Consider the following 24,821-nt stretch of genomic DNA (forward strand, 5'->3'; position numbering starts at 1 on the left):
AAATCCTAACTTTAAGACTTTCGGTATTCACAGTAGGCATTTAGGAGTCCTAAAGTTAGGACTCCTAACTTCTGTGAATACCGAAATGAGTAAGTGCCTTCAGTGAATACCAAAATGAGTAAGTGCCTTCTGTGAATACCAAAATGGTAGTAAGGTTAGGATTTTGTCTTAAATTAGTTCTGTGAATTGGGCCCTATGTCTTTTATTTTCTGCTTCTACATATATGTATATGTCAGTAATTGCGATTGTGAGGAATATCTACTGTGATTTTTAATTATTTCTTTCTTTTGTCATTCTATCATTGTATAATAAAGAAACCCCAGAGCATATAATTTGTCTTTATTCCTTGTGAGGGAAGGTAGGGCCCCTTTTTCACCAAGTGCCTACAGAGGGCTGGGTGATTCCCCTCTAATGCGTAATTGTTGACACGGAAGGGAAATCGGCTCCTAGCAGGAGTATCCAAATTCTAGGTATGTTATCCGAACATTGTGGAAGAGGTATGTATTTATTTCACCGGAAGGTGTTGTTTTCGTACTGAGGTGCGTTGTTCGTGCAGTAGCGCGTTGTCACCGGAAGGTGTTGTTTTCGTACTACGGTGCGTTGTTCGTGCAGTTGCGCGTTGTCACCGGAAGTTGTTGTTTTCGTACTAAGGTGCGTTGTTCGCGCAGTTTCGCATTGTCACTGGCAGGGGTTGTTTTCGTACTAAGGTGCGTTGTTCGTGCAGTTGCGCGTTGTCACCGAAGAACAAGTTATTTACTTTCGGTAACGCTTTTTCTGGTAGATACAGTATCTGCCTGTGGATTCCTCACCTTGTGAATATCCCCCTTGCGCCAGCAACGTTCGGAAAATTCTTTGTAGCACGCCGGCGTGGACGACATCATAGGAGCACGGCATCGCGCGCGACTCCGTCTGACGTCACCGAATCCTTATTAGACCCACGTCGGCGTGATGATGTCAGTTCCACCTTTTTTCCGTGCCTTAGAGGCACCCGGACGGACCAACAACAGTAAATATACATATATACAGTGCACACAGTACATACAAATCGAAACAAAGGTATCAAGAACCAGAAATACATAAAACCAGGTATAGCAGAGCGGACAACGGGGAGGCGGGTGGGCATGTGAGGAATCCACAGGCAGATACTGTATCTACCAGAAAAAGTGTTACCGAAGGTAAGTAACTTGTTCTTCTGATAGATACATCTGCCTTGTGGATTCCTCACCTTGTGAATAGAGTCCCACAGCAGTTCCCACTCCCGGATGAGGGTGTCCACTCAGCTATACCAGGAAATCTTGGAGGACAGAGCGCGCAAATTGGCCATCCCTCCTCACCTCGGTATCCAAGCAGTAGTGCTTCGCGAAAGTGTGGAGGGAGGCCCAAGTTGCGGCTCTGCAAATGTCCTCAACAGGAACACCTCTAGACAAAGCAGATGTTGCAGACTTCGCTCTAGTTGAATGTGCTCTAATACCCTCAGGAGGGTCCTTACCCACTAGAGAGTAGCAAATCTTGATGCACAGGATTATCCACCTGGAAAGTGTGCGCTTGTGCACCGCTCTGCCCTTCTTGCAGCCAGCAAAACCCACGAAGAGCTGATCGTCAAGTCCTATCAAGATAGAAACTAACTGCTCTCTTAGGGTCCAAGCGATGAAGCCTCTCCTCCTCCTTGGAAGGTTGTGGGAGAGGATAGAAGGTAGGAAGGGTAATGGATTGACCTAGGTGGAAGGGACTTACCACCTTAAGAAGAAAAGCAGCCCTGGTCCTGAGAACCATTCTTTCAGCATGAATGGTCAAGAACGAGGGGCTTGGAACTAAGAGCCTGAAGCTCACTTACCCTCCTTGCCGAGGTAATTGCAACCAAGAAGACCGTTTTAAAAGAAAGAAGCCTCATGGGACACTTGTGCAAGGTTTCAAAGGGAGAACCCATCAAATAGGTTAACACAAGATTCAAATCCCAATGAGGAACAACAAAAGGAGAAGGAGGGAACTTATTAGTGAGACCCTTCAAAAATCTTAAAACGACAGGAGGCTTAAAAAGTGAAGGCTGATCCGGCAAACAAACAAACAAAAAAATCCAGGATTGGACGTAACGTAACCTGCCATCCTTCTTGGGAATCAAGAAATACCGGGAGTAGCACCCCTGACCCCTTTCCTGCACTGGAACCACCTCTGTCGCACCTTTTCAGAACAGTGCCAGGACTTCTTCCTGCAGGAGAAGCAGGTGGTCCTCCGAACAATAACCTTGGCAAGGAGGGTAATTGGGAGGGAACTCTTGAAAAGGAAGTGCATACCCATTTTCTACGAGATTGAGAACCCAAAAATCTGATGTAACCGATTCCCAATCCCGTAGAAAATGAGTAAGCCGACCCCCTACCGGACCCCCATGATCCAGAAGGCGGATCTAGGGCTGCTTTGCTGCTGAGGGTGGGGGTTGATTATTAGAGGAGGAAGTAGAGGAGGAGAAGGCTTGGCGTCCACGAGCACGGCCCCTTTGTTTACCTCTGTATGATCTATACAAAGGGTTCTGCTGCTGCTGCTGCTGCTGCTGCTGGCCTTGCTTATAGGAACGAAAAGTGGATCTACCAAATCCCCTAAACTTCCTAGTGGCAGAACCTCTAGCCTGAAGGCCCAAAGACCTTGCCGTTGCCCGGCTATCTTTGAACCTCTCCAAGGCCACATCCGCTTTCTTCCCAAAGAGGCCTGTCCCGTCAAATAGCAAGTCCATAAAAGTGGATTGTACATCTGCCGAAAAATCAGAAGATTTCAGCCATGCTGCCCTTCTGGTGGCAACAGTAGAGCCCATAATTATGGCAACAGAGTCCGCCATGTCCATGCCACTCTGAATTACCAAGCGGGCTGCAGCCTGAATATCGGAGACTACTTCATTGAAGTTCTTTCTATCATCCTCTGGAAGCTTAGATGACAATTGTTTCACAGAGTCCATCAATGCATGAACATATCTCCCTAGCAGGCAAGTAGCATTGGTTGATTTTAGAGCCATGCTACCCGAGGAGAAAATCTTTTTCGCAGACTGGTCCAATTTTTTAGAGTCCTTGTCTGCCGGCACCTGAGGAAATGAACCTGCAGACCTGTTGGAACAAGCGGCCTGCACCACCAGACTCTCCGGAGAAGGATGTGAAGAGAGAAACTCCGGGTCACCAGGCGCCACCCTGTAACGTCTTGCCACCGACCAGGAAACCGTGGGAGCAGTCAAAGGTCTCTTCCAGACCTCCATTATTTACTCAGTCAAAGCCTCAGTGAATGGAAGCGTAGGCTCTGTTATAGATGAAGGCGAGTGTAAAACCTCTGTGAGGATGTTAGGCTTTTACTCAACAGTAGGCAAAGTCAGATTGAGCAGATCTGCAGCCTTCCTAATTACAACATGGTAGGGTGCCACGTCTTTAGATGGTGCATCAGAAACTGATGGCAAACCCCACTCAGGAGAAAGTTCCAGGCCACTAGCACTATGCAGGTCCTCAAAACAGTCCCATTGATCCAGAAGTTCACCTTCCTCTACTTCAGAATCTTCGTACCTCTTTTCCTCCAAGAGGCGCTGAGCCCTGTGCCTCGACCACTCCATGCGAACCAATGTCGACGGATCCGGTAAAGACTCCGACGGAGCCGGAACCGGCGTCGAACGAGGAGCCGGGGCAGCTGGAGGACAAGACTCACGAACCGGCGTGGCACTTCGATCCAACTCACGAGGTCGTTCCGGAGCCGGCGAAGCCGTATGCGGAGTCGACGACCTCGGCGGCGCCGTACCGAGCCAAGGTGTATAAGGCACCAGCATGAACGGCATAAAAGGAGCCGGAGCGTAAGCCTGAGGAACGCCCAAATTATAAGACAATGGACCCATGGGACCAGCCGGTGCACCAGTGGGGTACATTGCCCTCGCATATAATCCAAACATAGCATTAAGGAAATGCGAGGGGTCCGCCCAGGACCAGGAAAGGGAGGGTTTGAACCCATCGGCTGCTCCGAAGGAGGCTGCTCCGGCATCAGTTCATCCTGGCCCTCTTGATTTTCAGGATCTTCCACCAGAGTCGGAGCCCAAGGAACCTCCTCTTCTCCTTCATGCTCCGAAGAATGGTGCGACTCCGGACCTCGACCTCGCTCTGGACCTCGATCTCGAAGCCGATCTCGATCTCGACCTCGACTTCTGTCTCGACCTCGAGCGCCTGGACGTCGACCTCGAAGACCTTCCAGTCTCTCTTCCTTTCACCTTTGCAAGTAGAAGCTTAGCCTCCCGCTCTCGTAAGGCCTTAGGGTTCATCTTGAAGCAGGATCGACAGTTTTTTACATCATGGTCCGATCCAAGACACCACAAACAATCGTCATGCGGATCGGTAATCGACATCATTCGGGCACACGAACCGCACTGCTTGAACCCCGTCTTCCTCAACGACATCCTAGACGAAGAAGAAACACTCAACAGAGAAACAGTAACACAAAATAGTAACAAGTTACTATCTGAATCGCAGAAGATCCCAGAAACCGTTAGCGTCGACGACGCGGAAAAAAGGGAACTGACGTCATCACGCCGACGTGGGTCTAATAAGGAGTCGGTGACGTCAGACGGAGTCGCGTGCGATGCCGTGCTCCTATGACGTTGTCCACACCGGCGTGCTACAAAGAATTTTCCGAATGTTGCTGGTGCAAGGGGGATATTCACAAGGTGAGGAATCCACAAGGCAGATGTATCTATCAGAAGGTATTGTTTTCATACTAAGGTGCGTTGTTCGTGCAGTTGCGCGTTGTTTCTTGTTGTCGCACAGTGGTGCGTTGTGGTGCTACACATATCCTCTGACCCATGACTATATACTTGCAGTGTTTCTAGCTATCAGTATTATTCCTTTCTCAGGTAGGTATTCTAAAAGTGAGGTGCATACAAGAATCGGTAGTGGTGTTTCCAAGGATTTGGAAAAAACCGCACATACACTAATAACAATATACTGTAGAACAGTGCTGGAAAAGTCAAAACAATCTTTCTAAATATCAAAGACGGAGTGCTAAATAGACCAATATCCCCCACTACCAGGAAAGATCAAAATTATCAAACCAAAGGGTTGACAAATATGTATCTATATAAGGAAGTCAAGGAGAGCACAATCCTCAGGTATAAGTACATCTAAGACTAATATGATTTATAGTTATAACAGTTTTGAATCCAAATACAATCTTCAACTTGTATTGTATGACAGAACAAATCAGTTGATAAAGTTCATATTTGTGTCATCTTATTCTTTATTGATCCATAAAAGTTATTTTCCAATTGATAAAACGACAGCCAACACGTGTTTCGTCCGTACTCTCAATAAGTACCAGGACTTTTTCAAGGCTGTAAAGACATAGTAAGAGGATGTATACACAGCATTATAACATTATAAAAGTTCAATTTTTTAAAGAAAAAAGAACATTGAGCGGGCCTAAACATACATTAATATAAGTGTTCTAATAGTGATAGATAGAACATAAGTCACCAAGAGGCATAATGGACGTGCCAAATAAAAAAGAAAAAACGATACATAATGTGGTCTGATAGAAGATGAAGAGAAAAAGAGAGAGAAAAGAACAACGGCTACAATGTGAAACAATAAAGTGCTAACACATAATTATAAGAGTAAAAAACACCCAAAGTGAATCTGAAGTTCAAGTATAATAAGTGCAAAAATATAGCAACATACACCACAGAGAGCATCATGTATCTGGAATGGAGACAAACCTAATAAAGCTGGAATATGCGGCGCATGTATCATAAAATCATCTGATAGTAGCTATGATAATAAGGCTCCTAAGTCAAATGGGAGAGAATGGTATATATATAAATATAAGAAACTTATATTCTGAATAGGAGAAACCACAAAGGACATAATATTGTCAAGGAATTACGTAGTCATTATTCACAAATAATAAATCAAGAGAAATAGTAACAATCTGGAGTCAAATGTGTGTGTCAGACCAATTAAGATAAAGTTTGATAATTCTATCTAGTCCAAGGATGGTAGAACAAGACCATGGTCATAATATGTTGATTGTAAAAAGTCTCACCAGGGGGGCGTGGCCAAGATGGCGGCGGAGTGAGACGTGTTTCCCGGTCCCTCCGTCGCCGCTTTTGTTTTACACTTTGATTTCAGCCCTGCAGAGTTCCCTGCCCGAGATCTGCGACCGCTGCCCAGTACCCAGACATTGCCCGGGGGGTCCCGGCGAAACGGGCCGCCGTTTGGAGGTGGCGGAGCGGGCTGGCCGGGCGCGGTCCTTTTGCTGAGGTGCGACCGGGGAGTTGCGCCCTGTGTGGCCGGAGCTTGCTTCCGGCGCGCGGCCAAGGGAGTCCCCGGCGCTGAGGGCCGAAGCTGCTGGGGCCCTCGTGAGGACTTAAAGAAGCCGTGGGGAGACGGCGAGGGCGAGCGATCCACTGCCGGAGGACCCGACGAAGCACCCGCTGCTGCCCGGACTGCGGGGGGTGATACCAGGTGGCGCCGAGTGGACTAGCGATGGTCGACGGCGACTGGGACCCGCGGGGCCTGTGGAGGTGATCACAGCGCGGGGAGCGCTGACCAGCCCGAGACAGCCGGCTCTATATGCCCGCCGCCCCCTGCACTTCTCGGCGGAAGCCACGTCCCAGTAGAAGGATCTCCCCCGCGACGTGGGCCGGTCCCGGAGCTCTGCTTGGGCAGCGCGTTTGGCGCCAGTGGAGCTGGCGAGGAGGCTGTCGTGGTTGGCCCCACAGTGAGTGACTTTGTGGTCGTGGTGCACCTTGCACTTGGCAGTCCCCCAGTTCGTGCCCCCCCTCCTGGGCCTGCAACGACGCGTCTCGGCCTGGTGCTGGAGGCGCAGCTGAACCGGGCCCGCAGAGGAGGGACGGGGCCATTAGCAGACGGCTCGTTGAAGGCTTGGTCCTGCGCCCTTGATGGCCGAGCGGCTTGGGTCCCCCCACGAAGTGGCCCACGGGTGACACGCATCGACCACTGCCCTGGTGCACCAGAGGGGAAGGAACGACAGAGCGCCGACCATTGTCATTGTTCACTGGAGGGGAAGAAGGGCCATGGCGTCGATCAGGCCAAAAAAGGACAAGCCCCCAAAGGACGGGGTGTCGAAAAGCTCGGCGCTGCGTCCCCCGCAGGTGGCCGATAAGCCTTCCAGTACGGACGACAGCGAAGCTCCTGCCACCAAAGCCTTCATGCGAGAGCTCTTCACAGCTATAAAGGAAGACATCCAAGAGCTGCGGACCCAGCTGGACTCGGATTTGAGAGAAGTGCGGAGGGATGTCGATGCCATCGGCGACAGGGTCACAACCCTGGAGGAGCATGACCTAGGGACGGCCGAGGACATACACCAGCTTCAGCAAGACGTCCTACGACTCACTGAGCATAACCTTGACCTGCAGGCGCACTCGGAGGATCTGGAGAATAGATCCCGGCGCAATAACATCCGGATCAGAGCGGTCCCGTGGAAAGGAGAGGGAGCGGATCTGCGTGAATACGTCGACGGCCTCTTTCGCCACGTCCTGCAAGAGGAAGACCTCCGAGAGATTCAGTTGGACAGAGTTCATAGGGTCGGCCTCCCACGTGGATCTAATGCACCTCCTCCTGATATCCTGGTATGCGTCCACGATTTTCAGCTTAAAGAACGGATTCTGAGGAAGGCTCGCGAGCACAATCCCCTCGCGTTTCGTGACCATCACCCGGTGCTGTACCAGGACTTGGCGGCCTCCACTCTGGCCAAACGAAGGGACTTTCGGCCGATCACCACTTTCCTACGTGAGCAGGGGGTCCCCTACTCCTGGGGGCATCCTTTCAGACTGGTCTTCCGATGGAAAGGCAAGTTGATCCAGGTGCGGTCATTGGAGGCTGCTCGTGAGCTGTTGGGACTGGATGGACCTGATGACCGGTCGGACGCCTCGTCCTCCCTGTCAAGGCGCCGTCGTCGCTCCACGGAGTGGCAAACAGTGGGCAAACCAGCGAAACCTGCAGGTCCGGATTTATCCATTAGCCTCAAGGAGAGGGGGGCGTCTGTGGCTTCTGTGGCTAAGGTGACTGAGACCCCAGAGGGATCCTGATTCCTGCCTTTGCGAGCTTGACCTCTGCAGGATGATGGCTGGCGTCGGAGGGACCTCTCGTCTGGACTTCGATGGGTAATGTACTGTTGTGCCCGCCAGGAGAGATGTCCTGCATCAGGACGTGGGTGGTTGGCGGGGTCAAGTCCATGCCCCCGGCCCTTTGGACTTTGGTGACGAACTATCATTCCCTCCTTTTGCCTATTGTGCAGGGGGGTTCTGTCATGTTGTTGGGGGTTTTGTTTTTTGAGGGGACCTTTGGGGGAGATGGGGGGTGTTGGGAAGGGGGGGATTCGGGAGGAGGCGGGTCTTCGCATCAGCCGTTAATTGCCTCCATTCTAACGCTAAATGTCCCAATGCCCGTAGGTGGTGTGCCTTGTACTAGTAGCAATATATTTGTTCTGCCTTTACGATGGGGAAAGATTTGAAAGTTGTTAGTCTGAATGTGTGGGGCCTTAACAGCCCGGTAAAGCGGGCGGCTATTCTGTCATTGTTGGAGGGGGCGGGGGGAGATATCTGCCTGCTGCAAGAGACGCACCTCCTCTCCAAGGACACTAAGAGATTGAGGGATAGACGCTTTCCCATTCAAATGTGGTCCTCCTGCACTACGAAGAAACAGGGTGTAGCGATCTTGCTCAGTGCTAAAGCGCATTGCAAAATATTGTCTCAGGTGGTTGACATCAAAGGCCGATTTCTAGCTGTCAGGATCCAATGGGGTGGCACCCGCCTTACGGTAAGCTCTCTTTATACTCCCAATGTTCAGCAGGAACCCTTCCTGACCTCAGCGCTTGCGGACGCTCTGGCGTCTCCCGACCCCTGGGTACTGGTGGGGGGTGATCTGAACGTGGTTATGGACCCGTCCCTAGATAGGTCAGAAGCGCGCTCGCACCAAAATGGGGCCTTATCCAAAGGGGGGTGATTGTGGTTACAGGAAGGGGGACTTCACGATGTTTGGCGTACACTGCACCCGCTAGAGCGAGATTACACCTATTACTCAGCGGCCCACAAAACCTACGCACGTCTTGACCATTTCCTTGCTTCTACCTCCCTCATGCCCCAGCTTTCCTCGGCGGAGATTGCCCTGCGTTCCTTATCCGATCATGCCCTTATCTCCGTGCGGGTGGCCGGAGGCGGGTGCACGCGATCGTCCGGGGGATGGCGCCTCCGCGACTCTCTCCTCAACTCCGCCTCCGTAGTGGAGCGCCTGCGTGACTCGATCACACATTACTTCGCGGCCAATGACGTGGACGACATGCCATTAAGTTCGGTATGGGAAGTGCTTAAACTGGTGGTGAGGGGCGACTGTATTGCGGTCACGGCGTCGCTGGCTAAATTGCGCAGGGAGAAACGGGAGGAGCTTGAGCGGGAGGTGCGGGGACTGGAGGCGATCCACAAACGAACCGGAGCGCAGCAGGTTTGGAGATAAATCTTGCGCTTACGACACAAGTTCTATCTTAGTGGCGATAAAGGGGGCAGGATGCTGGCTCACCGCTTGAGGGCCCGCACGCAACAGGCGGCTATTCCGGTCGTCCGTGACGCGAATGCGGTGGAGGAGACTGCGGACGACCGCATGGCGGCGGCCTTTCAGCGCTCTACCACACGCTGTACACATGTGAGCCACCCGAGCCCGATCATGTCCAGGCCTACTTGGCGACCTGCGGGATCACGCCCCTCTCCCCGAGCTCGGCGGCTGCACTTGACGCGGAGATACGCATTGAAGAGGTTATCTCCGCGATTGCGCGCCTGAAGACGGTCAAGTCCCCGGGGCCGGATGACTATTCGGCCACCTTCTACAAGAAGTTCTGCAGGGAGCTGGCACCCTTCCTGACGCGCCTCTTTAACTCCTTCAGGGAGACAGGGGGGGGGTGACGCCGTCCATGGCCGAGGCAGTCATCACGGTTATCCCCAAGGCGGGGAAGGATGCCAAGGAGTCCAGCTCATACCGCCCTATCTCCCTCCTGGACATGAAACTATTCTCGGGTATCTTGGCGGCGCGCCTTAGCCCATACATGGACGGGGTTATTGAGCCCGATCAGGTGGGATTTGTTCCTACGCGACAAGGGGGCAAGAACACTAAGAGGCTCCTCTACCTGATGGACTCGGTGCACCATTCCCGTGCGCAGGCCCTATTCCTCTCTATCGATGCCGAGAAGGCGTTTGACTGGGTTGACTGGTCGTATCTGTTCGCGGTCCTGAAGACCTTCGGGCTGGAAGACACCTATATGAACTGGGTGCGTTGCCTCTATGCTTCCCCGAGAGCGGCAGTGAGAGTCAATGGCTGTCGGTCGGAGTATTTTCCCATCACGCGCGGGACGCGACAGGGTTGTCCCCTGTCGCCCTTACTCTTCGCGCTCTACATGGAGCCATTCGCGCAACGCCTCCGGGACAATGTGACCATCCACGGAATTCGATTTGGCGCCGAAGACCACAAGGTGAGTCTTTATGCCGATGATGTGATCCTTTCGCTCATCCACCCTCATTCTTCGCTACGGCACCTCTCCCACGAGCTCCGGGAGTTCGGGTCGGTGGCTGGCTTCAAGGTCAACTTCCTTAAATCCCAAATCCTCAACATCTCGGTGCCGGAGGATGAGGTCCGCGATCTGCAGAGGGACTTCGACTTCCAGTGGGTTCATACGGACATCCCTTACTTCGGCATTCGTTTGGGGCCCACAATCCCTCAGACCGCTGCCCTTAATTACCGGCTTCTGATCGAGCAGACAGCCAAATCTGTCTCAGATTGGTCCCGGTTGCAGTTGGCCTGGTTCGGTCGCCTGGCGGCGATAAAGATGACGATCCTCCCGCGCATCCTCTACCTCTTTCAGATGCTGCCCTTGCGTCCCTCGCCGGGGGCACTGAAGAAACTGCAGAAGCTGCTTACCACATTTCTGTGGAGTCACAAGCACCCACGGGTGGCGTTCGCCCGGGTTACGTCTCCCCGTGCCGAGGGCGGTCTGGGTTTTCCTTGCATAGAGGCTTACTACCAAGCGTCATGCCTGCGTTACATCCTTGAGTGGAACAGGCCACTGTCCAGCAAGCATTGCCTCTTCATGGACCAGACGGTGGCAGGCCGCAATATTTGGTGCGAGCTATGGCTCCCGCGCAAACACAGGGCTTGGGGCTTGTACTCGTCACCGGTACCTCCCCAACAATGGTTGTCTGGGATCGGCTGGCGTGCAGGAGGGGTTGGACCACTTTCCCGTCGCCTTTGACGCCTATTGTGGACAACCCGGAGTTTCCCCTGGGATGCGCTTTGCCGGTGTTTTAACGCTGGAGAGAACAGGGCTGTAAGAGAGTGGGCCACCTCTTCAATTTCGAGGGGCTGATCCCGTTCTCCTCTCTCCATCGAGAGTACTTTGATCTGCTCGCGTCGGATGCCTTCCCTTATTCACAGGTCGCCCACTGGGTCACACTACCCTCTAACGTGGCTAACATGTCCCGTCCCATGACGAAGCTGGAGCGCTGGGTGGTCTGTAAGAGGGATGACCGCAGACTCATCTCGGAACTTTATGCATTGATTCTTGCGCGTCCACGTACACAGCGCACTAAAGCGCAGGTTCGGTGGGAGACGGAGCTGGTCCGCCTGCTGACTCACAAGGAATGGGATAAGGTGCACTATCGTGCCCATCATACCGCTACTAATGTGGCTGGAACCGAATCGGCCTATAAAATGGTATCCTACTGGTATCATACCCCGGCCAGGATCCACGCGCGGGATCCCAAATGTTCGAGTCTCTGTTGGCGGGGATGCGGTGCGACGGGCACCCTTACGCATTTGCTCTGGCACTGCCCCAAACTGGTACGCTATTGGCAGCCGGTCCTGGATGACGTGGACAACGCATTCGGCATTACATTTCCCAGGGCCCCGGAGCATGTCCTGCTAGGCTTACCACACCCTAAAGCGTTCCCCTTGCGTTCCCTGCGCGGTAGGCAGATAGCCCTAGCTTTATTGGCCGCGCGCCTAGTTATCCTTGCACAGTGGCGTTCCCCTGATGCCCCTGACCTGAGAGATTGGATCAGACGACTGTGGCTACTGTTGGGTATGGAAAGGCTTTCGCTTTGTGTGGATGATAAGGGAGAGACCTATGAGGAGCTGTGGGAACCATTCATACACTTACTGTCGCGCGACTTGCGAGAGGTAACATGCCCCAAATTCTTGCAAATCCTGCAGCTTATCCCGCTGGAACCGGTGAAGGCGGGCTCCTAGGGAGAATGGGAGGGTTCAGCGTGGGCAGGGAAGCGAGTGTGGCCAGAGACGGTGACACAGGCGAGGCTGATGCGGAGTGGGGTGGTGGGGGGAGAGGAGGTTTGTGGTGGGGGGGCTGGAGAGGGTGGGTGGGCTTTGGTTTTCCTGTTAGTGTTTGTGTTTTCTTTTCTACAAAATGCAGTATCAGTCCGAGACTTGGCCGCCCCAACGGGCCACTGGTTTATCCTCGCCGGGTCGCCCTCCGGGATGTAGACCCTATGGCTGTGTTTAGAGGTTGTCGGATGATGCTCTGCCAGCCGTTGGATGTAGGCAGCCCAGCTGTGTTGAATGCTATATCGCAGCACAATAAAAAACGTTTGATTCTAAAAAGTCTCACCAAAATAAATGGAAAAAGTCCAGATTATCCGAATGGGTCAAACGTGGTGAGCTAGCTGAGTAGACATCAAAGTGAAGTTGTTGTAATGGACTCTATAAAACAAAATGTATGTTTGAACAAAGAGTAAAGTTTAAGCTATTTTAAATCAGTGAGGTAAATAACCCCAAGGAAATCAGTTAATGGTATAATGAGAGGCCTCAAGTCTTAACATGTTGAGTATAAGGAATCTCACCCAAATAAATATTAAAATCCAAAATATCCATATGGGTCACGCGTATTGAAAAACCAAAATAGATGGCAGGATGGAGTAATCAAACGGACTCTATAAGACAAAATATAAGTATAAATAAAGAACCAATATAAGGTTGCATGTATTGGAATATTTTAACCAAGATCATGGGTTCACATTTCGCTAAAAAATTAATTAAATTATAATAGAATCTAGCAAAAAATAATAGCAGTATGGTCAGTTACTGGAGTTGAAAATCCGATTAAATCCAACAGTGGTAATCTAAAAATATGCTAATGTGAATGAATACACTCTACAGTTCAATCTTAATGTGGATATACTATCGCCATATACCTATTACAAATAATAGCAGTTGAAGAATTTACTAAAAAAGAATATTTTATGAATATCTTATGAATATTATGTTGGGGGTGGATCAATAGCGTACATATACTCATGTTGAGGAGTAAGAAGCCAGCTATGCGAGCAGAAACTCAACAGTACGAGTTAAATATTTTTCCTCGTTCGAATAAATAGATTATAAAAAGAGCATGATAATGTTCCTGTATCGAAAGACAAAATAATAATAGTGAGACACCAATGTTAAAAATAAAAATAAAATCACAGAGTGATCACAAATTACAGGCTAAACAGGCGCCTACATATAATAGTACATTATTACCAGTGTGTCTGAAACACTAGATAACTGATCCAAATCTTAATATCATAGTCCAAAAATACCCAGTATATCATAGCGTACTGGTAACTACGATAGACACAAGACTGAATATGTCTAGAGAAATCTGTAAATGTATCGCAAAAATTAAATTGCATACCGCATATGCATAGGTCAATGTATTTCAATCAACTTGTTGACGGCCCAATCCAGAGTCGCAGTAACGTGAAAAGGTGAAATGTTACACCAGCGTAATAAAAAACTGTAAAATGAAGGACATAAGTAACCAACTCCCCACATGTAAAACCTCAAACTCGGAGAACGAGCTTACCTATAAAGTCGCCTCGATAATATGCGAGGCTGTAAAGGAAAAAACAAGGCAAACACGTCTAAGTATTATATAAAGTATAAATACTAAATAAGTCCATTAGAAATATCCATTAGACCATTATCTTGTTGACGGCCCAATCCTGAGTCGCAATAACGTCAAAAAGTGAAATGTTGCACCAGCGTACTAAAAAAACAGTAAGATGAAGGATATAAGCAACCAAATACCCACATGTAAAACCTCAAACTCGGAGAACGAGCTTACCTATGAAGTCGCCTCGATAATATGTGAGGCTGTGAAGAAAGCAACAAGGTAAACACGTCTAAGTATTATATAAAGTATAAATACTAGATAAGTCCATTAAAAATATCCATTAGATCATATAGAGACCAGCTTACCAAAAGAGAAGAATCTCGCACCACCTGATATTGGCACCCTGCAAGCGGCCATCACCCGTAAAACAAACAAATTTATACGGAAGAGAACGCGGGCGCCGATGATTGTCGGGAGCCCGCCCGGGTAACAACAAAAATAAAGATAGGACTGGAGGTATCGTAATAGTAGTAAGGAGTGACAGAAACAGGAATGAAAACTATCCGCCATATTGGAATGGATAGAAAGAGTAAATATGAATGTTAAATTCATGTAAAGCGAACAACCTGTACGCTGATGATGAGTGTTAGCCACCAATTCATAGAACAAACACGAAACATATACTGGCTTAAGCCAGTATATGTTTCGTGTTTCTTCTATATGATCTAATGGATATTTTTAATGGACTTATCTAGTATTTATACTTTATATAATACTTAGACGTGTTTGCCTTGTTGCTTTCTTCACAGCCTCACATATTATCGAGGTAACTTCATAGGTAAGCTCGTTCTCCAAGTTTGAGGTTTTACATGTGGGGATTTGGTTGCTTATGTCCTTCATCTTACTGTTTTTTTATTACGCTGGTGCAACATTTCACTTTTTGACGTTATTGCGACTCAGGATTGGGCCGTCAACAAGATAATGGTCTAATGGATATTTCTAATGGACTTATTTAGTATTTATACTTTATATAATACTTAGACGTGTTTGCCTTGTTTTTTCCTTTGCAGCCTAACATATTATCGAGGAGACTTTATAGGTAAGCTCATTATCCAAGTTTGAGGTTTTACATGTGGGGAGTTGGTTACTTATGTCCTTAATTTTACTGTTTTCTATTAACTGTTGTAACATTTCACCTTTTCACGTTACTGCGACTCTGGCTTGGGCCGTCAACAAGTTGATTGAAATACATTGACCTATGCATATGCGGTATGCAATTTCATTTTTGTGATACATTTAAAGATTTCTCTAGACATATTCAGTCTTGTGTCTATCGTAGTTACCAGTACTCTATGATATACTGGTTATTTTTGGACTATGATATTAAGATTTGGATCAGTTATCTAGTGTTTCAGACACACTGGTAATAATGTACTATTATATGTAGGCCCCTGTTTAGCCTGTAATTTGTGATCACTCTGTGATTTTATTTTTATTTTTAACATTTGTGTCTCACTATTATTATTTTGTCTTTCAACACAGGAACATTATCATGCTCGTTTTATAATCTATTCGAATGAGGAAAAATATTTAACTCGTACTGGTGAGTTCCTGCTCGCATAGCTGGCTTCTTACTCCTCAACATGAGTATATGTACGCTATTGATCCACCCCCAACATAATATTCATAAGATATTCATAAAATATTCTTTTTTAGTAAATTCTTCAACTGCTATTATTTGTAATAGGTAGATGGCGATAGTATATCCACATTAAGATTGAACTGTAGAGTGTATTCATTCACATTAGCCTATTTTTAGATTACCACTGTTGGATTTAATCGGATTTTCAACTCCAGTAACTGACCATACTGCTATTATTTTTTGCTAGATTCTATTATAATTTAATTAATTTTTTAGCGAAATGTGAACCGATGATCTTGGTTAAAATATTCCAATACATGCAACCTTATATTGGTTCTTTATTTATACTTATATTTTGTCTTATAGAGTCCGTTTGATTACTCCATCCTGCCATCTATTTTGGTTTTTCAATACGCGTGAACCATATAGATATTTTGGATTTTAATATTTATTTGGGTGAGATTTCTTATACTCAACATGTTAAGACTTGAGGCCTCTCATTATACCATTAACTGATTTCCTTGGGGTTATTTACCTCACTGATTTAAAATAGCTTAAACTTTATGTAGGAGAGTGGGGTCTGCAATCCCATGGCCACCCCAGATTTTTACTTTTTGCTTCACTGCTTTACGACTTTCCCTGGCTGTGGGCCTGCTAATCAGACCCACAGCCTAGCTGTTCTCTCTCTAAAATTGCAACGATGTACCCTAGGTGCATTTACCAATTGGATACTGAGTCACCTTATCAGCCCCTGTACAGTGTACCTTAGGTACCCAGGGCATAGGTGCACACAGGGCCTACCAGGGGCTGCAGCATGTATTATGCCACCCCTGGATGGCCATCCAAAACAGACACAACTGGCTGCTTGACAGCTGGGGCAAGGTGGTGTAATCACCCTTGCTTTAGATATAGTATATCTATATCTAAACCTAAAATGGGCACACAGATCTCCTATCAGTCACTCCTATGGCAGGCCTTAACAATCCTGAAGGCAGAGTGCTTGGAATCGTGTGAGATGGTGCTCTGGTATGAGCTGAGCCTGTCTGCGGCCTTCGGGATCTATCCCTTAGCCGTTTCCATGATAGCGTCAGACCATATACTTTTAAGTGCCTTATAATCCTCGCAGTTATGGTAACTTTGGTCTGACATTATCTAAACATGTCGTGTAAGGTGTCATATGCTTTGGAATACTACCCCCTTGCCAGTTCTGGCGACGGGGGTAGCCTTCCACCCCTCTAGAGGGAGAAGACATGTTGGTAGCTGTAACCCCGGTTAAAGTTAAACGCAGCCTCAGCTCCACAAAATGGATGCTGCCACTGAGACACGAGTCTGACCTCCTGCTGCTGGGAGTCCTTCCAGCGAGGGAGGCCTGGACAAAGGGTTTCCTGTCAGGGGCGGTGCCAGCACCATCCCAGACAGGATTGTGTGTATCCCAGGTAGGCAGGGCTGAGAGGAAGGTGACTGCAAGTGGCACCCCGGTGCTCACTGTGCATATGCCGGCTCAAACCAGTTCCAGGGGCACACCAGCCCCTGAGCTGGGGAGAGACCGGACAAAGGAGAGGGGTGTAACCACCCCCCTCCTGGTCCCACCCATGGGCAGGACCTAGTCGCGTGCCAGCCCCTTTTCTTAGAATAAAGGTAGGAGCGGGCACCCTTCCCAAATTGGATAATCTTGAAACTTGAACTACTTTCCACGAAAGGAACTCTTGTCATTCTCTGAAGACTCTCTCTTGTGGCTAAGGAGTACCCACCCTGCACCAGCAGGCACCACCTAAGCACTTGCGGTTTGCTGCACGTTCATCCTCCGGATCAAGACTGACCAGCTCGACGAGACCCGGATTCCCTACCATCTCTGACCTATACCTGCATCATCAGCCCAGCTGAGATTAGTGGGTGCGACGAGACCCGTGGGACCGGCTATCTTCAAGACCTGCACGACGCTTAACCAGCACGACCGCCGAGGGATCCTCGAGTGGGTGCATTGGGGTTTGAGAAGCCCCAACCCTGAGCAGCTCCAGCACCGAAGTCCAGCCCCCCAGCCTCCGCGAGATCTGCGTGGGGCCCTTCTGCTGCCTTGCTGTTTGCCACGTTGTCCGGTCACTTGCCCGTCGGCTAGTGGCCCTCCTGACGATGTACCACGATGTTTTCACCGCTGGTCTAGGTCCTCTAGACTGGCCCTTGCTCCTTGTTCAACAAGAAGTGCCCTGGACCCTCCTGGTCCACTCCAGACGCCATTTTGATTCAACCGCGTGGGATTGCCTTTGCCAAGGCTTGTTGCTCCAATCCTGGATCCAGCATCGCCGACAGCAGACACCATCGTGGGACAGCTCGCACCTCCAGCCTGGACGCCGACAACGCCTCCTGGCCCGTGTGGCTGCAGAGTCCAGCGTCACCCACTCACCTGATCGCGGTGACTTCATCCGGTGCCATCCTGGTGCCCACACAATCACTGGCTAGTGATTGAGAACTGAGTCCCCTCTGTTTTCAGGTCGTCTTCTTCCCTGATCCAGCCTTGGATCACACCGAACATCTTCACTGGTCGCCTGCCAGCAACATCTTTTTTCAGGCTCCATAGACTCCAACGAGGATTCCCGACGTCATTTGAACCCTATGCAGCCGTAGCCCCTGGGCTAGGTAACCCGAGCATTTCGGTGCTCCAGCACAGGTTCACTATCCTAGTGTCCAGATCCTTTTTCGTTGTTAGTCTACCTAGTCGGATTCGTCCGGAAACAGTAACTTTAGAATTACTAGCATCCATAGACTTTGTCCCGCATCCCGCGTAAGAGTTCCCACTCTGCACCCGGGTTCCCTAGACCTCCTGCTCCTAACCTGAGGGTTCAGTAAGGTAGTCCTAGCGGTCCTGAAGCCTCTGGATCGTGTTACTTACCTGCTAGTATTTTGCATTCCACTTGTAGAGTATATGGTTTTTCGTGCCCCTCAGGCATTCGCGTTATTTGTGCAACTTGCAGTATTTTCTTAAGAGTTTTGTATTGTGCTTAGCTCCCTGACTCATAAAGAGTTCAGGGTAGTCTTGTTATTAATAAATATCCTTTATTTTTATAACAACTTGTGTGGTATCCTTTCACTAGGTGTTCAAGGGGTATATGTGATGGTAAAACAGCTGGCTTAACACGCCCTCTAGAGTTTAGCCTAAAGACTGCTCTTGTCCACGCTACTAGGATAGCTGGTCTATAAGGTTGACTTACAACCAATCATCAATAAGGGTTGTTTGGAATGATACAGAGTGATCACTAGAATAGTGAACACTATATATCAGGCCAACTTCTCACACTTTACTCTTTGTTCAAACATACATTTTGTTTTATAGAGTCCATCACGACAACTTCACTTTGATATCTACTCAGCTATCTCACTGCGTTTGACCCATTCCGATAATCTGGACTTTTTCCATTTATTTTGGTGAGACTTTTTACAATCAACATATTATGACCATGGTCTTGTTCTACCATCCTTGGACTATATAGAATTATCAAACTTTATCTTAATTGGTCTGACACACACATTTGACTCCAGATTGTTACTATTTCTCTTTTGATTTATTATTTGTGAATAATGACTACGTAATTCCTTGACATTATTATGTCCTTTGTGGTTTCTCCTATTCAGAATATAAGTTTCTTATATTTATATATATACCATTCTCTCCCATTTGACTTAGGAGCCTTATTATCATAGCTACTATCAGATGATTTGATGATACATGCGCTGCATATTCCATCTTTATTAGGTTTGTCTCCCTTCCAGATACATGATGCTCTCTTTGGCGTATGTTGCTATATTTTTGCACTTATTATACTTGAACTTCAGTTTCACTTTGGGTGTTTTTTACTCTTATAATTTTGTGTTAGCACTTTATTGTTTCACATTGTAGCCATTGTTCTTTTCTCTCTCTTTTTCTCTTCATCTTCTATCAGACCACATTATGTATCGTTTTTTCTTTTATGCCTCTTGGTGACTTATGTTCTATCTATCACTATTAGAACACTTATATTAATGTATGTTTAGGCCCGCTCAATGTTCTTTTTTCTTTAAAAAATTGAACTTTTATAATATTATAATGCTGTGTATACATCCTCTTACTATGTCTTTACAGCCTTGAAAAAGTCCTGGTACTTATTGAGAGTACAGACGAAACACGTGTCGGCTGTCGTTTTATCAATTGGAAAATAACTTTTATGGATCAATAAAGAATAAGATGACACAAATATGAACTTTATCTACTGATTTGTTCTGTCATACAATACAAGTTGCAGATTGTATTTGGATTCAATACTGTTATGACTATAAATCATATTAGTCTTAGATGTACTTACACCTGAGGATTGTGCTCTCCTTGACCTTTCTAAAAGTGAGGTGTTTTTATGAGTCCTGAGAAGGGCTGTGGTAAGTGATGACATGGTTACTGGCTGAGAGTCAAATACGTGAGAAAACCTAGTCATTACACCCATGTCATTACTCCCCTTGCGTGAGTTGTGAAGCCTGCAGCGTTGACATTCCCCGCAAGCCCCCTTGTATGCATCATAGGGCTCTGCAGCGGGAGATGAGTCTCCTGAAGGACAGCAACATCTATATTGTGTCTCGAGAGATAGTTAAGCACCTTGCGGCGTTCGCGATGGTCTTTGAGGCCCCTCACATTCCATGACAGCGCTCTAAGGGCATCTACAGGTCTCTGGCCATTGCCCTCCCTAGTCGTTACCATCTTGTCTATTGTGCGTAGCGCAGTGTCCTGAGTACTGAGGTTTATATATGTACTGTGTAAAACAAAACAATATGGCTGATTTCTCTGACTTCCTTAAAACAAACAACGCCCCCACCCTTCCCTCCCCTACCCCCACCCACAGCAGAGTAGACCACACCACCCACAACTTGGTCGCACAGCATCCCTAACAGGGACCTCCCACACCTTCGCCCTCCCACCCCCAACTCAATCAACAGTGATGATGTTTGACACTTGCAGGCGGAGGTCGCTCTTTATACAACTACTAGCTTGTTGCCAAGGTCCTCCTGTCTCGAGCTCCACACACCGATTTCTAGCATCATACCCTCCACTGAGCTGCAGTTCGTGTCAATACACTTCAGTGTGACACCCCGCCACCTGGTCTTGTGGACCCACTATTATTGGGAATCTCAATAGGGAGCTCCTAAGACTAATGATGAGGCTAAAGTAAGGTCTCTAGGTGATTTTTAAACTTTCGCATGCCATTCAGTAGCGGTCGTTCCGGGCTCTTTTGTTGTTCCCTAGTCCAGTCTTTAAGCGCCTTCTGTAGAGCCTTTGGAACTGTAAAAATATGGGAACGGCCTTGCCTGTTCACCCGTAGTTTTGCAGGGTATAACATTGCATAGTCCAAGCTCAACTGCCGGAGTTGTTTCTTCATGGGGACAAACTGCATGATTGCCTCTTGAACTCGGGCAGTGAAATCCAGATAAAGCGAGATTTTTTACCCTGTTTGACCCTTCATATGGCAGTGTGTTTTTCCCTTGCCTTGCGCAGTGCTGCATCTCTGTCCCAATAGTTTAGCAATTTGGCTATGATTGGACGTGGTGGAGCTCCCAGATGGGGTCGGGCCCAGGGGAGCAGTGCGCCCTCTCCACCACAAACATGTTGGAGAACACCTCTGCACCTAGTAGGTCGACCAGTAGTTTTTCTACAAAATATTCCATGTTGTCAGTTTGTGTTGTCTCCGGCAGGCCTGTGATCCGTAAGTTGCAGCATCTCGAGCGTGCTTCCAAGTCCTCGGTTTTGTCCGGCAGCACCTGCATGATCTTCCCAAGCTGCTTATGATCCGTATCCAGTTTTGTTTGGGTTTCTTCAACTTCCGCGAGACGTCGCTCAGACATGTTGAGTCTCTCCACGTACTTGTCCAGCCGTTCCCCCATCCGATCCATACGATATGAGAGGGCATGAATTTTCGTACCCATAGAGGAGAGTCCCCTCTGGAATCCCTTTCCCATCAATAACAGCAAACTACGGATGTCCGGTTCGTCTCCAGTGGGGGGTGTGGGTCTGTCCGCCTCCTCTGATGTAGAGTCATGCTACTAAGAGCATTTTTGTCCAAAGGTCAGCTTGAACTGGGTCTTGTCCGTTCTGCCCATCTCCTTTTCTTGTGAGAGGCAGGTATGCAAATACCGCAACTTGTCACCTCTTTCGCAAGCGGCCAGGCCGCGGGACCCTCTGTGGGCAGCAGTTAGAAGAGCCACTATCCAGTGACTGATGTGCGGTGTAAGACTGCGGCACCACCAAGTTTACCAACTGCGGGGTGGGGGAGAAGGGTCCACCTGCCGCAACGTGTGTCGCCTCAGATGTCCGAGCCGCCTCTTCGCCAGTGGCTATCCAGCTGTGCCACATCTCCCCCGGACGTTTCTCAGAACCACAGGGCTATGTCCACCTTAGCCGCTAACCCGTGCTCTGCTCGGTCCCTCCTATCCCACAGGGGGCTTTGTTTGGAAGTATCGCGCCAGCTGGGCGTGTCGCGCACTGTGGGGAATGTGCAACCTCTAATGATAGGTCCTTCCACCACCTACACTGCCGCCTGGCACAACTTGCACCTTCTGGCCTCTTCTCCTGTGTTCCGTCGTCCCCAAGTGTATGCCTCCTTGCACACTGACCTCCAGCCCTGCACCGTGATCCCCAATTCAGGCAGCTTCCTGCAAGTCCGCAGGCTTTGCATCCCATGCAGTCCCTTGCCCTGGCACACTTGTACTGACCTGAGCACGCAGAATGGCAACCCTGCCGGCGTTAGCATCCTTATCCTGTAGTCTGCAAACCATCACCAGTGCGGACTGTGCTACGGCCACACGAGGCCCCTTCCACACCGGGCACCGCTACTCTGCCGGACACACAATGCCCATCTGCTTCACTGCTGTCTTGTCGTCCCTGGGAGCACGCCCTGTAAATAGTGCCCACGAGGCTCCGCTGTTCGAGTCCTCCTTCACTGCTCTGCCTGGGTGCAGGGCGTGTAACCTGCCAGTGCACTCTCAGCAGCCGGCTCTCCCGCTCCTCCCAGCTGCTTGCGAAATGGCGGTGGCACTCGGGCTGCAGTCCTGTCTTGCCTCGCTGTCCTTGCTGATAACAGCCGTTCGTCCCTCTACCAGGTGCGCTCTCACTGGCATCCTCTGCCTTCGGCGATCACTAAGGGGTTTCCTTCTGCGGCTACGGTCGCACACTCTCGCCATGAGAGGAGAGGGGGGTCTCATGCAGCCACCTCACCTGACCACGAGTTCACTCACGCCACTGCAGCAATCAAGGGCACCTCCTGAGCCGCAGCAGCAGCGCCACCCCCACCTCGCAATCTGTTCCTGCAGCCGCACGGGCCCCACTCCCGAAGTACAAGGGGCCCGCCCGATCAATTGGCTCATGCCGCGTGCCCAAGGTCGCAGCTCAGCCTCATTCCTCCCTCGAGCTCGGGGGTTACCAGCCTCCCGCCTCGCCTCCCAGTCGACACTGTAGCCCAGGGCAGGAAGCGTCCAGAAGGGTCGGGCTTAGATCGGCAAGTTGCAGGCACTTTCGACTGGAAGAGCGTCTGTCCACAAACGATATTTCAGTGGTGGGTAAGACGGATAGATGAAGGATTCCTGATCGGTATTCCGGAGCTCGAGGCTCAGGCGGCCATCTCCATCACGAGCCTAGCTCCGCCCCCTTGGCACACAATACTTAACCGCAGCGCCAGGTTCTGGGTAAATATTTGGTCAGGGTCTCAGCAAGAATGGAGATTTTTGTGGGTGTTATGGCCAAACGGAATCCAGAATGCTAGAGTCACTCGCAGATGGGTAACTTAGGGCATGGGTGCACATCCAATTAACTTGTGTCTTGTGCTGCTAAAGAGGTACAATGTTGGCACTCGATACTTAACCACTTAGCCAGGTTCTGGGTTAATATCTGGTCTGGACCTTAGCATGCCTGCAGATTGTCGTGGATGCTAGAGTCACTAGCAGATAGGTAACTGAGAGAATGGGAGCACATCCAACTACCATACTTTGGAGGTTCATGTCTTAAAAGCCCTACATTAACTGAGGTAGGGGAACTGGAAATTTAAATTAATGGGAGAACCACTGATTTACAGTTCACAAATTTCACCAACTTGTAAATGACCCACTTGTTGAAGATTAGTTCAATTATGGCAGCCATGTGTAGAATTCCTCGGGGAATCTTGTAAACTGTAATGCTCGCCCGGAAATTGGGTGCCATTGGAAGCACAGTGCCCCCATTTTCTTCCTGGGGGCTTGATCTCACAAAATTTCACAAGTCTGGCAGAACTTCCAAAAAGATTACATTGGTCAATTTGCATTAACAGGTATGTAAACCACACACAAGCGTTTTACTGATTCTCATAGGGTAGATCTCCTGAATGTTTCCCTATCTCAGAGAATTGAATAAAGGCTGGAAATTATACCTGCCGTTGATTCCAATCTGATGGCTCACGTCGACGATCTTCTTGAGTGCGCTCGTTCTGTGAGAAAAAAATCTAATTTAAATTTAGTGGCCTGTGCAAGCTAAAGAATACTAAAGGTAGATGCATTTGCTTTAACAGGCAATGTTTGTGCATTGTCTTTTTCCAGGTAAAGTATACAACCACAGGACAAACCATTGTGCCTGCCACCCAACAGCTGATCTCAATTGACTTGTGCTACAAGTGAATGTAGGTTTTGGCCAACCTGTAACGTAACTGCCAAGAAAAGAAATGAGCTAGAGACTCAAATGAAAAAAAAATTGGGTCCACAGACGTTTGGAAAAAAAACGGTACTTTCTCAGGCTAAAGTATCTTGAAAGTTTTTAGTTATGATCATGATCAAGCACATGCCATTTGACTATAAATATTCATAACGGTTTCTTAAGTTGAGAGTGGGATGGCTGGCGTTCCTCCACTCTGGCATTTCGAAGCCCTAAACTTTGAAAATCGCTCTCAAAAATTAAACACACCTTTTAAGACAAATGATGCACTTATTGAATCAATCTAATTATGTTGTGATTTGAATCACATAATGTAGGAGGCTGGCTTGGTATATGGTGCACACTTAAAAGAGTGATGCACCTTGCACTAATCCAGGCAACCCTTACAGTGATTTTAGTGGTCTTTGATAACCTTAGGCTCTCAAAGTGGTAGATTAACTTGAAGGAGTGTAAAGCAGCTTGTTTTACCCCATTTAATCAATAGTGTAGATTAGATGAAAAAGAACCACCCAGTGTTTATGAAAAATAAGTCTATTCATTACACAACCCAATCACTATCACATTGGTATATGTCCTAGCGAGAGATGTTAA

The 24,821-nt window shown here is 48.6% G+C and overlaps 1 protein-coding gene across 46 annotated transcripts in view; it reads right to left on the minus strand.

Moving 5' to 3' along the window:
• Positions 1–24,821, minus strand: part of LOC144799531 (uncharacterized) — a 5,513,712-nt gene that overhangs the window by 2,767,344 nt on the left and 2,721,547 nt on the right. For 44 of the 46 annotated variants that reach the window (XR_013603860.1, XR_013603862.1, XR_013603865.1 and 41 more), the window contains one exon: positions 23,953–24,009. The exons of the other annotated variants lie outside the window; for them this stretch is intronic. Coding sequence is in view for 41 of the 44 variants with exons in the window: in XM_078671256.1 (XP_078527382.1) it covers positions 23,953–24,009 (57 nt within the window). In the remaining 3 variants the exon portion in view is untranslated. The remainder of the gene's footprint in view (positions 1–23,952; positions 24,010–24,821) is intronic. 46 annotated transcript variants of the gene reach the window in all.

Source organism: Lissotriton helveticus, chromosome 1_2 (assembly GCF_964261635.1).
Source record: "Lissotriton helveticus chromosome 1_2, aLisHel1.1, whole genome shotgun sequence".
NCBI classification, from domain to species: domain Eukaryota; kingdom Metazoa; phylum Chordata; class Amphibia; order Caudata; family Salamandridae; genus Lissotriton; species Lissotriton helveticus.